Below are 15590 nucleotides of genomic sequence, written 5' to 3' on the forward strand. Positions count from 1 at the left end.
ATCAACAAACTTTAAAAAAACACCACTCCAATATGGGCGAAGTCCCAAAATGACTGTAACCTGTAAGAAACTCCAAATCCATTCATGATGGGGATCAGGGGAAAAAAAGAAAAGAAAAGAAACAGAAAAGAAACTCCAAATCCAGTATTTTATTGAGGATTTTCGCATCAATGTTCATCATGGATATTGGCCTGAAATTTTCTTTTTAGTTGTGCCTCTGCCAGGTTTTGGTATCAGGATGTTGTTGGTTTCATAAAATGAGTTAGGGAGGATTCCCTCTTTTTGTATCGTTTGGAATTATTTCAGAAGGAATGGTACCAGCTCCTCTTTGTACCTCTGGTAGAATTCAGCTGTGAACCCTTCTGGTCCTGGACTTTTTTTGGTTAGTAGGCTATTTATTGCTGCCTCAATTTCAGACCTTGTTATTGGTCTATTCAGGGATTCAACTTCTTCCTGGTTTAGTCTTGGGAGCATTTAAGTGTCCAGGACTTTTTGTAGATCTCTGATAGTAGTTTGTATTTCTGTGGGATTGGTGGTGATATCCCCTTTATCATGTTTTATTGCATCTATTTGATTCTTCTCTTCTCTATTAGTCTGGCTATCAGTCTATTTTGTTGATCCTGACAAAATACCAGCTCCTGGATTTATTAATTTTTTTTGAAGGGTTTTTTTGTGTCTCTATCTCCTTCAGTTCTGCTCTGACCTTATTTCTTTTCTTCTGCTGGCTTTTGAACTTGTTTGATTTTGCTCTTCTAGTTCTTTTCATCATGATTTTAGGGTGTCTATTTTAGATCTTTCCTCGATTTTCTTGTGCGCATTTAGCGCTATAAATTTCCCTCTAGACACTGCTTTAAATGTGTCTCAGAGATTCTGGTACATTGTGTCTTCGTTCACACATATAAACCACGGAATACTGTGGAGCCATAAAAGAAGGATGAGTTCATGTCCTTTGCAGGGACATAGATGAAGCTGGAAACCATCATTCTCAGCAAACTGACACACAAGAACAGAAAACCAAACAGTGCATGTTCTCACTCATAAGTGAGTAATGAACAATGAGAACACATGGACACAGGCAGGGGAACATCACACACTGGGGCCTGTCCGGGGGTGGGGGCTAGGGAAGGGATTCCAGGAGGTGGGGGGATTGGGGAAAGATAGCATTAGGAAAAATACCTAATGTAGATGACAGGGGGATAAATGCAGCAAACCACCATGGCACGTGTATACCTATGTAACAAACTTGCACGTTACGCACATGTACCCCAGAACTTAAAGTATAATTAAAAAAAAAATAAACTCCAAACCCAACAGTGTTTAGGGAAACAAATTCTTAAACATGAGATATTTTCATATCATTGATCTAACAATTACTAAAAACTGCTCATACTTCACATAGTTGTACTCATAGTTAAAATCAGTTCCCACCAAAAGGAACATTTTCTCTGAATATGCAGCTTACCTTGTCAAGAACCACATCACTGATAGGAGGTAGGCCCTCTGGTTTTTGTATACAGGCTGGCATGAACTGGAAGTCCAGCAGAAACTCCCTGTCATACTGCTTCTTACCTTCAGTATCAGTAGGCTTCCAGGATTCTACAAAGAGGAATATAGGCAGACAACTCTTTGTAGGGCATTATATAGAGAGTCATGCATTGCATAATGATGTTTCGATCAATAACAACTGCACATACAACAGAGGTCCCATAAGGCTATAACGAAGCTGAAAGATTCCTATTGTTTAATGACACTGTAAACATCCCAATGTGGCAGCACAATGCTTTATTCACACTTGTGTATCAATCCTGGTGTAAACAAACCTACTGTGCTGCCAGTCATATAAACGTATAGCACATACAGGCCAGGCAAGGTGGCTCAAGCCTGTAATCCCAGCACTTTGGGAGGCTGAGGCAGGTGGATCACGAGGTCAAGAGATAGAGACCATCCTGGCCAACATGCTGAAACCCTGTCTCCACTAAAAATACAAAAATTAGCTGGGTGTGGTGGTGTGCGCCTGTAGTCCCAGCTACTCGGGAAGCTGAGTCAGGAGAATTGCTTGAACCCAGGGGTGCGGAGGTTGCAGTGAGCAGAGATAGTGCCACTGAACTGCAGCCTGGGTGACACAGCAAGATTACGTCTCAAAAAAAAAAAATATATAGCACATACGATTACTAATAATACATAATATTTCCCGGTGATAAGAAATGACTATGTTACTTATGTATTTACTATACTATACTTTTTAATCACTAGAGTATATTTCTTCTGCTTATTAAAAAAAGTTAACTGTAAAACAGCTTCTGTTCAGGAAATATTCTAGAGGAAGGCACTGTTATCATTGGAGATGACAGCTCTATGCACATTATTGCCCTTGAAGACCTTCCAGTGGGACAAGATCTGGAGGTAGACAACAGTGATGTTGATGATCCTGTGTGTAGGCGTAGGCTAACGTGTGTGTTTGTGTCTTCGTTTTTAACAAAAATATTTAACAAGTAATAAGATAGTTTTAAAAGTAGAAAAAGTCTATAGAATAAGGATATAAAGAAACAAGGGAAGAGACAGTGGTTTACACCTATAATCCCAGTACTCTGGGAGACCAAGAGTTTGAGACCAGCCTGGCAATGTAGTGAGACTTAGTCTCTAGAAAAAAAATTTTTTAATTAGCTGGGTATGGTGGTGTGCATCTGTAGTCCCAGCTGCAGTGTGGCTAAGGTGGGAAGATCCCTTGAGTCCAGCAGGTTGAGGTTGCAGTGAGCTATCATTGCACCACTGCACTCCAGCCTGCATGACAGAGTGAGATTCCATCTTGGAAAAAAAAAACAAGAAAGAAAAAAAGAAGAAAAACAAAAAAGAAAGAAAAATATTTTTATATAGCTGTACAGTGTATTTCAAACTAAATATTATTATAAAAGCCAAAAAGTTAAAAAAATAAGCTTAACAAGTAAAAAGATTACAGTAAATTAAGCTTAATTCATTATTGGAGATGTAAAAATTTTAAAATAAATTTAGTGTGCCCTAATATTTATAATATCCATGTCAGTGTACAGTCATGTCCTAGGTCTTTACATTCACTCACCACTCACGCAGAACAACTTCAAGTCCTATAATCTCCATTCATGGTAACTGTCCTAAACAGTGAACCATTTTAAATCTCTGATATAGTATCTTTACTATACCTTTTCTATGTTCAGTTGTATTTAGACATATAAATACTTACCATTATGTTACAACTGCCTACAGTATTTAGTATAGTAACATGCTGTACAGGTTTGTAGCCTAAGAGCAATAGGCTATACTATACAGTCTAGATGTGTAGTAGGCTAGAACATCCAGGTTTGTGTAAATACTCTTTTGTTTGCACAAGGAAGAAACTGCCTAATGATGCATTTATCAGAACAAATCGCTGTCATTAAGTGATGCATGACTTACATCCCTTAAGAGTACAAACCACATTCCAGTATTTATCTCTTCATAACACAAAAATGAATAATAAAATATAGTCAGAAAATATTATGTAAAGACTTTAAACCATCAATTGTTCTTTCATCCCTTCTAAATACGTTTGAGTAGTAAAATAATCTAAAGCAAGTAGGAATCACTTCACATACACACTAAGCAACCTTCCACCAGGGACATATAATAATCCTCATTAAATAAACTGCCAACCTTTATCACCTAAAGTCAGGAGTTTGAGACCAGCCTGACCAATATGGTGAAATCCCATCTCTACTAAAAATGTAAAAATTAGTTGGGTGTGGTGGCAGGCACCTGTAATCCCAGCTTCTTGGGAGGTTGAGACATAATTGCTTGTACCCATGAGGTGGAGGTTGCAGTGAGTCAAGTTCACACCACTGCACTCCAGCGTAGGCAACAGAGCGAGATTATGTCACAAACAAACTAACTACCAAGCCCTTAAATAACTGAGAAAAAAGAAATCTGATAAAACCCTTGGCTTCATGAAAAAGGATACTTTGGCTGTTCACTTAGAAATGTTAGAGAAAAGAAAAAAGCAAAAGGACACAAACCACAAAAACAACTTATTTAAGATAATGAAACATCTAAGCAGTTAGATATTAAGTTTTCTTCGCTATAATTTCATCTTTAAAAAAATGACAGTTTTCTTAATTTAATTAACAAAACTCATCAAAATCAGACTCCAGATTACTTCATGATAGCAGATTGGATCCTCCTTATATTAGAGGTGCCTAATGTGTAGGTTATAGACCCACTGAGGTCTCTGAGAATATTCCGGATGTTTTTCACCCTATCTTTATTACCTTATTATATTTATTAAAAAGCAGACTGCTTACTGGGATCTAAATTTCAAACTGTTTTCCTTCCAGTTACTAGTAATATCTTTTCCAATTACTGCTGTTAAATATTACCAGGACAAAAGGTAGTTTGGTCAATTATAGTCTGGGCCTATACTGATGGATAAAAAGGACTAAAATATAAAATATAATTAACAGAAATTATGCAATATATAAAATATTAAAATATAAAATAAGTATAAAAAATAATTTGCAGAGTCTAAAAACAGAAATAGTGTCTCGATTTTTTTTTATTATTATTGAGACGGAGTCTTGCTCTGTTGCCCAGGCTGGAGTACAGTGGTGCAATCTCGGCTCACCACAACCTCTGCCTCCTGAGTTCAAGTGATTCTCTCGCCTCAGCCTCCCGAGTTGCTGGGACTACAGGCATGCACCATCACATCCGGCTAATTTTTGTAGGAGACGGGGTTTCACCATATTGGCTGGGCTGGTCTCCAACTCCTGACCTCTTGATCTGCCCACCTGGGCCTCCCAAAGTGCTGGTATTACAGGCCTGAGCCACTGCGTCCAGCCAGTGTTTCAATTTTCTTAATATACATTGGTGATGGCTGCAAGTACTCTTTTTCTTTTCTTTATTTTTCAACACAGTATACAAGCCTAAGTTGAAAAAAGCAATTCAGTACACTGAGTCGAAGGGTTTTTTTTTTTTTAAAAGTTTTACAATAGCTTTATTTACAATTTCATAAAGCCCATTAACAGGAGTTTACTGGTAGTGAAAGAAAGATCAGTATAACAAAGTGGTAAGGGCTGAGCATGGGACTACTTTGGGAGGCCAACTGCTTGAGCATAGGAGTTTGAAACCAGCCTAGGCAATACAGTGAGACCCTCCCTCTGTCAAGAATAAACAATAAGTGGCCAGGCATGGTGGCTCACGCCTGTAATCCAGCGTTTTGGGAGGTTGAGGTGGGTGGACCACAAGGTCAGGAGATCGAGGCCATCCTGGCTAACATGATGAAACCCCATCTCTACTAAAAATACAAAAGTAAGCCAGGCATGGTGACATGCACCTGTAGTCTCAGCTACTTGGGAGGCTGAGGCAGAAGAATCGTTTAAACCTGGGAGAAGGTTGCAGTGAGCCAAGATTGCACTACTGCACTCCCTGGGCAACAGAGTGGGATTTTGTCTCAAAATAAAGAAAAACAGTAAGTAAAAATTAAAAAAAAAAAAAAATCAAATAGGCCAGGCATGGGAGGCTCGCATCTGTAATTCCAGCACTTTGGGAGGCTGAGGCGGGCAGATCACAAGATCAGGAGATAGAGACTATCCTGGCCAACATGGTGAAACCTCATCTCTACTAAAAACACAAAAATTAGCAGCGCATGGCAGGCGCCCATAATCCCAGTTACTCCGGAGGCTGAGGCAGGAGAATCGCTTGAACCAGGTAGTAGGAGGTTGCAGTTAGCCGAGATCACGCCATTGCACTCCAGCCTGGTGACAGAGTAAGACTCCATCTCAAAATAAATAAATAAATAAATAAATAAAATAAAATAAAGTGGTGGTAAGTACTAGTAACTGGTTTTCAAACATCTCTGACTACAACTCACAATAAGACATATAATGACTTCAAGACCTGGGACAATTATAAACACATATATAACTACAAAGTTTCTAAAAATAATTCTTATTCTTAGATGGGCAAGGTGGCTCATGCCTATAATCCCAGCACTTTGGGAGGCTGAAGCAGGCAGATCATGAAGTCAGGGGTTTGAGACCAGCCTGACCAACATGGTGAAACCCCGTCTCTACTTAAAAATACAAAATTAGCCAGTCGTGGTGGCTCACACCTGTAATCCCAGCTACTTGGGAGGCTGAGGCAGGAGAATCACTTGAACCTCGGAGGCGGAGGTTGTGGTGAGCCAAGAGCATGCCATTGCACTCCAGCCTGCATGACAGAGTGAGACTCTGTGTCACCAAAAAAAACCACAATACTTATTCTTACTACATGTAATAGACTGGCATTTTTTATTATATTATTCTTTTTGAAAATGTTGGTTGTGACCTATTAATTTCACAACCTATTAAATGTATTAAACCCAACAGTTTAGAAAACACTGATCTAGATTACCTTTGAGGTCTGATATTTTACATGCAAACCCTATCTCCTACAAAACTTAGTCTACATCTTACAGACTAAGAAAAGCTTCTCACCTACTCCAAACTTTCTACCAAAGGAAACACCTTTCCTCACAGATCCACACCAAATATCTCCATATATCTCAAAGTCAGTCACAGTTTGTATAGCATTAGGATAGAGATTTAATGCATCTGATGGTATCTTAAGATAAAAAAAATCCTCCAGGCCAGGCGTGGTGGCTCACGCCTGTAATCCCAGCAGTTTGGGAGGCCGAGGTGGGCAGATCACAAGGTCAGGAGATCGAGATCATCCTGGCCAACATGGTAAAACCCTGTCTCTACTAAAAATACAAAAAAAAATTAGCTGGGCGTGGTGGCACACGCCTGTAGTCACAGCTACTCGGGAGGCTGAGGCAGGAGAATTGCTCGAACCCAGGAGGCAGAGATTGTAGTGAGCTGAAATTGCACCACTGCACTGCAGCCTGGGCAACAATGAGAGACTCTGCCTCAAAAAAAAAAAAAAAAAAAAAATCCTCCAGGGTTTATATTTGTTTACCATATGTTTATCATATATTCCTTATTTGCGTGTTTATCATACGTATTTACCACAGGGTATCTCCCACACTGCAGGTACTCAATACATTGTTTCAGAGTTCAGTTCTACAGAGTTCAAGTCTTATAAAGGATGAATAACACCATCTCAAGGAATGTGGTATTATCTCTATATCCCTTTCAATTAAAAGGAATAAAATAATTTTTAAATCAAACTGCACCCACTAGCTTGGCACTGTCCAATTCCCTCTGTCAGATGCTCTTCCAATGCCAGTAAAAGGGGAATACCAGTGTTGGGTAATAACAGAACTCTCTGGATTTGCTAGGCACTAACTTAGGCTTGCTGATCTGTCTTGTGAATGTTATATTGTGATAAACCTCTTTCTTCCATTCAGTATATCTCTATACAGAGGCAACATTTCTCTAAGGTTGCAGTAGAGTGAAAAAGACGTACACAGGAAGACGGGTATAAACTTACCTGGTTTAAATGGAAACGTGACCCCATCACCAGAACTATCGGTGGAGCCTGAATTAGCATCTATTCCTTCACCCTCAGAAACACTCTCAGCACCATTACGTACTGGCTCAGCTTCTTCTCCATTTTCTTCCACAGCTTTCACTTTTTTTAGGTCAGAGGGATCTCTTTCAGGATGAAACCCCTGGCTCATTTTATCTTGTTCAGATTCAAGTACCTTGTCAACCGAAAGCTCCTCTTCGGCTTTAAGCTAAATAATAAGTGAACAAAGAGGTTATATATTTTTTTCATGAGTGTAAGTATAAAGACCTATATCTACCCCCTTCAAAAAGCAAAGAAAAACATGTCACTCAAGATAAGAATGTCTGAGTTCAGCATGTGGTATTAGAATGGTGAGTTTAAAAAAAATACTCTTCTCATTTCAGCACCTAGGATAAGGAAGACCATTCAAATGGCTTCTGAAATGCTTTAACATGAGACTAATAATATCCAAATGTACCAAAGGTTAGAACAGAAAGAACTGTTAATCCTTGGAACTTTATGAACATGAACGAGTCCTAGTCAGAAATCTAAAACAAGCACTACACTACCCTTGCCACTAAAGCTCAACAAATATAAAAACAAACAGTGGAGGGTATTTTTTATTCTGTCCTCTGGCTGTGAAATTGAGAGTTTGGAGAATAGCTTAAAGCATCTAAGTCCTATAAGGCTGATCATATCTCATTTTACAAAAAGGCCACTTGTTAGTTAAAATCTATTTTGTTATTGATTCTTAGACTTCTCTGAGGCTGTGCCCATATAGAAAAATCTTGTATACAACAAAAGGAGAAATTTGGGTTCTGGAGTACCACACCTATTTTCAGAAGGCAAAAAAGAACTGAAGTTATTCCCTAGATTATTTTTGACTACTCTGGTGTCAGACGTCAAACAAAAATGGCTTTGTAAAGGCCTCATGAATTTTCAAAACTCTTTGAGGCAAAGATCTCCATGAACTCCTTTTTCGTGAAGGGTAAGAACTCTGAAAACAATCCTTTGGTACAAGAACTTTGAGGAAAGGGGTGTTCTAACTGACAAATTCACACTAGGAAAAGAGCCAAAAACTGGGGCTGGTTCAACAGAGGATCACGGTGTAAAGTCGTGATGAAAGTAGTTCATCCCAAATGACCTATGAAATTATGTTTAAAAAATTTTTGAGTGACAAATACTTCTTTGTTAGATAGTATTAAAATAGACATAATACTAGTAAATTTTCTTTTACCATATAACAGATCATGGTTGAAAAGTGAATAAACTGTTTAATATTAAATAGAAACAGATGGTTTTTAGACTGTTTCTAATAATGGAAAAAGTTCATGCAAATATGCATAAACCACACCCACTTCTATTCCCCCAACTAATCCATGGGAAGAGATAGCATATTAAAAACCCTCAAAGGACGGACAGACATAAAATTCCAAAAAAAAAAAAAAAGTCTGGAAACAATTTATAAAGTATGGCAGAAAGTAGGTATCATCTGAATGATGAAAAAAACAGATCTACCAAATTTGAATCATGAATCAGAAGCCTTATTTTAAAAAATTTTAGACTCTACTACAGTCTAATTATAATACTTTTTTTCCTTTGAGATAGAGTTTCACTCTTGTTGCCCAGGTTGGAATTGCAATAGCTAGATCTCAGCTCACCGCAACCTCTGCCTCTGGGATTCCAGTGATTCTCCTGCCTCAGTCTCCTGAGTAGCTAGGATTATAGGCATGCGCCACCAAGTCCGCTAATTTTGTATGTTTAGTAGAGACGCGTTTCTCCATGTTGGTCAGGGTGCTCTAGAACCCGCAACCTCAGGTGATCTGCCCGACTTGGCCACCCAACGTGCTGGGATTACAGGTGTGAACCACAGCGCCTGGCCTAATAATCTTATAATATCATCTCATAATTAAGTATAGGTAATCAAAAAGACATTTAATAATTTGGGATATGAATATGTAAATGGTATTTAAACTTACTAAAGAGCAGCAATAATACAATTATACAATTATACAGAATTCTTATTTCAGATCTTGTAAAATGTAAAAAAAGTTATTTTTAGAGAAGAAAATACAGCGCATTGTCTTCTCTGTACCTGCAATCAACAACAGTCTATCCCATATAAACAGAAGCTGTATTACTTGGAAATTCAATTTCTAACTGGAAAAAGAAGTACAAAGAAACTAGTTCTATGAATAACAAACCGTAATTCAGAGAAAACAGAATCACTGAATTATCTGAAGTGTATTATTATGAGGGGTATTTGAAGAGGATAACAAAAATAGCTTAATTAAAATATTTATTTATTTGTTTTAGCAGGATAAAATCCTAGTCAACTAGTCTGTAAGTGTCTAACAATTCCTAAATTGTCTGCACAGAAAAGCAGATTTAAGAAAGAGATCACTTCATTGGCTGGACAGCCAAAGGTAAACCTTTTTTTTGAGACAGAGTCTCGCCCTGTCGCCCACGTTGGAGTGCAGTGGTATGATCTCGGCTCACTGCAACCTCCACCTCACGGGTTCTTGCAATTCTGCCTCAGCCTCCTGAGTAGCTGGGACTACAGGCACAGGCCGCCACGCCCAGCTAAGTTTTTGTATTTTAGTAGAGAAGGGGTTTCACAGTGTTGTGCAGGCTGGTCTCAAACTCCTGAGGTACGGCAATCCCATCACCTCGGCCTCCCAAAGTACTGGGATTACAGGCGTGAGCCACTGCGCCCGGCCTAGGTAAACCTTTTACAGGAACCTGTTAAGAATTGAGTTGGCAGAACTCCCTACTTAATGCAAGGAGTTTGTTAAAAGTGCCAGAAAATCAGACTGGTAACTATGTATGTAATAATTGACGTAATGCTCTAAATTTTTTTTTTTTGAGACGGAGTTTCGTTCTTGCTGCCCAAGCTGGAGTGCAACGGCACAATCTTGGCTCACAGCAACCTCTGCCTCCTGGGTTCAAGCAATTCTCCTGCCTCAACCTCCTGCTTAGCTGAGATTACAGGTGTACGCCACCATGCCCAGCTAATTTTGTATTTTTACTAGAGACAAGATTTCACCATGTTGGTCAGGCTGGTCTTGAACTCCCGACCTCACGTGATCCGCCCACCTTGGCCTCCCAAAGTGCTGGCACTACAGGTGTGAGCCACCTCACCCAGCCGAAATGCTCTAAAATTTTAAAATGTATTTTAAGACAATGTGCAGAGAAATTTTAACATGAAATCATCCTTCATACTTCTCTAAGCTATAATTTTAATAAGTATCTTTAATAATGCAACAACCTAATATGTAACCCAAGTAAGCTGATACTAGAAACAATTAAAAACTGAGAAAATAAATCTAAGAAAGGGAGAGATTGAATTAGTGGATGTGAAGACAATGGCATCCAGTATTTACTACACTATGCAAATGAAAGCTCAGTTTTAGGAAAGACAGAAAAAAGGATTTCTCAAAGAAGTCAGTGTGTACAAAACCAAATATTTTTTGTCTTGCTTTAGTTTTTAAAAATATGTTTTATGTTATTTATTTTTTTGAGACAGAGTCTTGCTCTGCTGCCCAGGCTGGAAAGCAGTGGCACGATCTTGGCTCATTGCAACCTCTGCCTCCTGGGTTCAAGTGATTCTCCTCTCTCAGCTCTCCAAGTAGCTGAGATTACAGGCATATGCCACCATGCCTGGCTAAATTTTGCATTTTTAGTAGAAACGGAGTTTTGCCACGTTAGCCAGGCTGGTCTTGAACTCCTGGCCTCAAGTAATCTGCCCACTTCAGCCTCCCAAAGTGCTAGGAATTACAGGGATGAGCCACTGTACCCAGCCTTGTCTTAAAATATAAAGCTAAGGAAAGTGATTGGTTCAAAATAAGTCAATCTGTATTACCTGGAAATTCAACTTTGTTTATTGAATTTCTGTATTACTTGGAAATTCAATTTGCGTTTGAATAGTAACAAGTTAAAGAAGCTTTACAGCAAACTCTGGCCCATGTGCCAACTCTGGCTCACCCCCTGCTTTTGCACAGCATACAAAGTAAGGATGATTTTCACATTTGTAATGTCTGAAAAAAATTGGAAAAATATTTCCTGGCATATGAATTCAGATTTCAGTGTCCATCAATTAAGTTTTGTTAAGATACAGCCATGCTTCTTCCATTTACACATTGTTGATGGCTGCTTTTAAGCTAGAGTGGCAGAGTTGAGTAACAGTGACAGCTTAAAATATTTACTATGTGGACTTTTATAGAAAAAGTTTGCTGATCCTCAAGCTGAAGATTAGGATGAATATTTGAAGGCTTGGGAAGAGTGGCCTACCTAATATTCAATAATGTTTAGAAATCCAACGTGAAGTATAACAGAAGAAAACTAATAAAAAAAAAAAACCCTGCCAAATCTAAAAAGAAATAAGTAATGAAGCTCTTAACAGCCATACCAGGAATGTATGTGATTCCCCTGCCTCTGGAAGGTATTTTATTTTCTGTAGGAGCAACATTTTCTTATTCAGCTGTAAAAGGAATACAATGACTATTTGCAACTCTATACCTTACTGCCAATTTTTACATCCTAATAACCACAATGAAATCACACCCATCAACATTTTAGTAGTTGCTATGGAACTAACTGTGACATCAACACAGCATCATGAAACAGCAATCGCAGGACAAGGAAAGTAACAAAGGGGTACTACTAGATGCCCAAAGAAGGTAAGAATATAAGTAGCTAGAAAAGCCAATGAAGTAAACGCACTCAAAGTTACCTTAAAATAATTTTTATATTTTAGTATTATGTTAATCCTGAGTAAAAACTGTTTTAATAAAGCAGCTATAAGAATAGAAAAAAAAAAGGGAAAAAGTTGCATATGGATTTATATTACTCTTAATTTATAAGCTTCAATACATAATGCTAAGGATGTTGAGATTACAGACTAGGAAATTGTTAGAGCAATCCTTGGGACTGATTTTACCCTTGTTTCATCCTCCAATACATCTCTTGGACTTGGTATGTTTTAATCTAACACAAAATCTGGCATGGCTTATTAAGATAGACAAACGATATGAAGAAAAGTTATGTTTCTGGTATGCAGTTAACAGAGGACAGACTCAAAATGAATTTCTTTATAATGTACTACATGAATGCTACCACTATTACTAATGATATTTTAAAAAACTCTCCATTTCTATCAAGTTAATACAAAGAAAAGTTCTAGTTAGGGGAAAAGAAGAGTTAAGCAAAAGTTATCACTTTATTTATGTGAGATAATGTTTTACTCTGTTGCCCAGACTAGATTGCAGTGGCATAATCATATCTCGCTGCAGCCTCAACTTCCAATGCTCAAGCAATCCTCCCACCTGAGCCTCCTGAGTAGCTGGGACCACAGATATGCACCAACATGCCTGGCTAATTTGTTAAAATATTTGTGTAGAGTCAGGGCCTCCCTATGTTGTCCAGGCTGGTCTCAAACTCCTGGGTTCAAGTGATCATCCTGCCTTCGCCTCATAAAGTGCTGGGATTACAGGTGTGAGCCACTGTGCCTGGCCAAGTTTGTTATTTTAAAAGAGGTATTTTGAAAGAAAAACAAGAATTCAATGAAATTAAACATGCTACTAAAAATCTTTTTAAAATTCTAATATAAATGGATCAAAACAATCAGTCTCTGAGCTTGATACACCAAGTTTTGCTTGGAAAACTATTTCAAGAAATAGGTATAAACACACATCTGTCAATGAAATGGAACCACTGCTCTGAATATGAGCTTAAAAGATTTGCTTACCTCCAATTCTGCCTCTAACATCTCTTCAGTGGTTCGGGTCCGATCTTTTGGTTTCTTCCATGTCTTTGGTACAGTTATAGCTATTTGAGCTGAAATACAAGATCAGGCCTATTACTTGCCACTGTAAAGTCATTCTGAGAAATATTAGGTGTAAGTGATACCTATATTCAAATTCAGCAGAATAAAAGAGAACTTCACCTATACCAAAGAAATGGTTGATCAAGTGAACAACTGTGCAGCTGTAGCCCAGAGATTGCAATGCCAAGTGTTGTGGGAACAGATTCATAGCTTTCTAAGCAGTAGCCTAGGTTCTTCCCATTTCACGGTTAGAAATACCCCAGCATGTAATTCAGCATGTGTTGAGTATGTACATAAGAAAACTGACTTGTGATCCAACTGTAGGCTTTGGTCTACTTCTATTGATCAAATATGTGAACTTAAGCAAGTCACAGATCTCAGGCGCCTACATTATTCAGCTATAAAGTATGAGACTAGATATCTAAGGTTACTTCAAGCAATAGAAAATAATATGCTCAGGATTCCATTATTTTTAACATTTCTAGACAACAAAAGGATACTTCAATTAAGGTTTCATCAGATAGGCAGCATGTCTACAACGTTCTGTTTTCATCTTAGATCAATACTGTTTGCCTAGCCTTTCATATTACTAGAGTGAAAACTAAGAAAATAGGTAATTTTTACTGAATTATTCCATTGTTTCAGAAATTCTAGATTAAATGATTAAGTTTACAAAGGAATTTTAAAAATTCATTTGGCTTACAAATTCCACAGAATCATGGGTGTCTAAGTGAAAGACAATTTAACCATCAGATAGTAAGTTGATAATAGTAAACTGCTTCTACAGAGGGCAACTTATGAATCAATAGACAGGAGTGATGAACAGGGAGAAGAGTTAATGAGAGTCAACTTAATAGTGAACATTACCAAAAGCAAATAAACATGAAGCTAAAGGGTATCATCTAATCTGATTTCCTAAAGAAATATAAGATAATTCACTGGGACTCCGGGACAGTCTCATCTTTTTTTGGTATGACAATAGAATGTGCACACATACTTTTTCAGGGAACAAGAAAAAGGAGACATTTAATATTAATACTTTTTTTCTCAAAATTACTGTACCATCTTAAAAATATTCTGCATATCTTCTTTATCTATATCTCACACCAATTATTATTTCTTCTTCCCCTCAGGAACCATTAAGGAAACACTAAAAGACCAGCTGATATTCTTCCTTTGTATCCAACTCAAGGTAAATTTTTTCAAAGGATGAAAACCATGGGTGGGTTTAAATTTGCTATTGTCTCACAGCCTTCTACTGAGTATGTATATTCGGTAGTAGTCTCTTTGTATTTTTTGTAGATCTTCTGATTAGATATAACCAGTCTATTTTACGAGCTTCCTCCAACATTCTTGTGATTTTCAACTCTGCTTCTATAGCTGAATCTTTTTAGGAGTTATACAGTTTGGAGAATCTGTAATTTTATTTTGTTTTGCATTTGTATGAATTTAGCTCTAAACCTCATTCATGGAAAAGAGGAAGACCATTTTTCTGGAAGATTCTTTGGGTTCAAATATAAACTAAAAAGGAACTTCCTCTAAACAACAAAAGACAAAGTAAGATAAACTTTTCTTTCCACAAATATATCAAATATACCCAATCCCAAAACATGAAACAAAATATTTCTTCCTTGAGTAATATAACACATTTAGCATACTTGAAAGAAAAAAAAAAAAACCAGCTACTGAGCCAGTGGGAATTGCTACTTAAACAGTGGCTATTTAAAGTCTCGATTTAAAGCAATAATTCAGAAACAGAGGGAGAGAAAGAGCACAGACTTCCTTAGGAAAGACTTAGTCCTTTAGAAAAACTGAACAGATACAGACACACCCCTAATGCCTAGTGAGGCTGGGGCACAAATCCCCTCTCCTTCAATTACTGATAGAAAGGTACAGTAAAATTTGGGCGTGCTGAGGGATGAAGGGGGAGAAAACCGAGTAAAAGGGAAACAATCAGGAAGAGAAAGGGGGAAGGAAGAGAGAAAGAGTGTGACACTGATTTACAGGGTAATTAACACTGATTAGGCTAGAATGGGGGAATTAAATTTAAGATACTCTCTCAGATTTGTACTTTCTAGTCTACTGCACAGGGAGGGCACTCAAATTTGCTGACTGAACAAATAACAGCAGTTCTAGGCAAAAGCAGTATTGTTGACCTTCCCAAGGCAGAGACACAGATTGTTTCCGCTTTGTCTTGTATTAACACACGAGAGGACAAGCGACAGCCTCTGCATAGAGTTCATAATTACCTGGACTCCCTCTGTAAGAACTAAACTCTTACAGACACATTTAACTTCTACTACATTAAAATATG

The 15590-nt window shown here is 37.8% G+C and overlaps 1 protein-coding gene across 32 annotated transcripts in view; it reads right to left on the reverse strand.

Moving 5' to 3' along the window:
• Positions 1-15590, reverse strand: part of EIF4G3 (eukaryotic translation initiation factor 4 gamma 3) — a 371563-nt gene that overhangs the window by 97700 nt on the left and 258273 nt on the right. For all 32 annotated transcript variants that reach the window (XM_074380218.1, XM_074380217.1, XM_039473805.2 and 29 more), the window contains 3 exons: positions 13199-13287; positions 7435-7681; positions 1463-1596 (listed from right to left, as the gene is read on the reverse strand). In XM_074380218.1, coding sequence (XP_074236319.1) covers positions 1463-1596; positions 7435-7681; positions 13199-13287 — 470 coding nt within the window. The remainder of the gene's footprint in view (positions 1-1462; positions 1597-7434; positions 7682-13198; positions 13288-15590) is intronic.

Source organism: Saimiri boliviensis, chromosome 11 (assembly GCF_048565385.1).
Source record: "Saimiri boliviensis isolate mSaiBol1 chromosome 11, mSaiBol1.pri, whole genome shotgun sequence".
Taxonomy (NCBI): Eukaryota; Metazoa; Chordata; class Mammalia; order Primates; family Cebidae; genus Saimiri; species Saimiri boliviensis.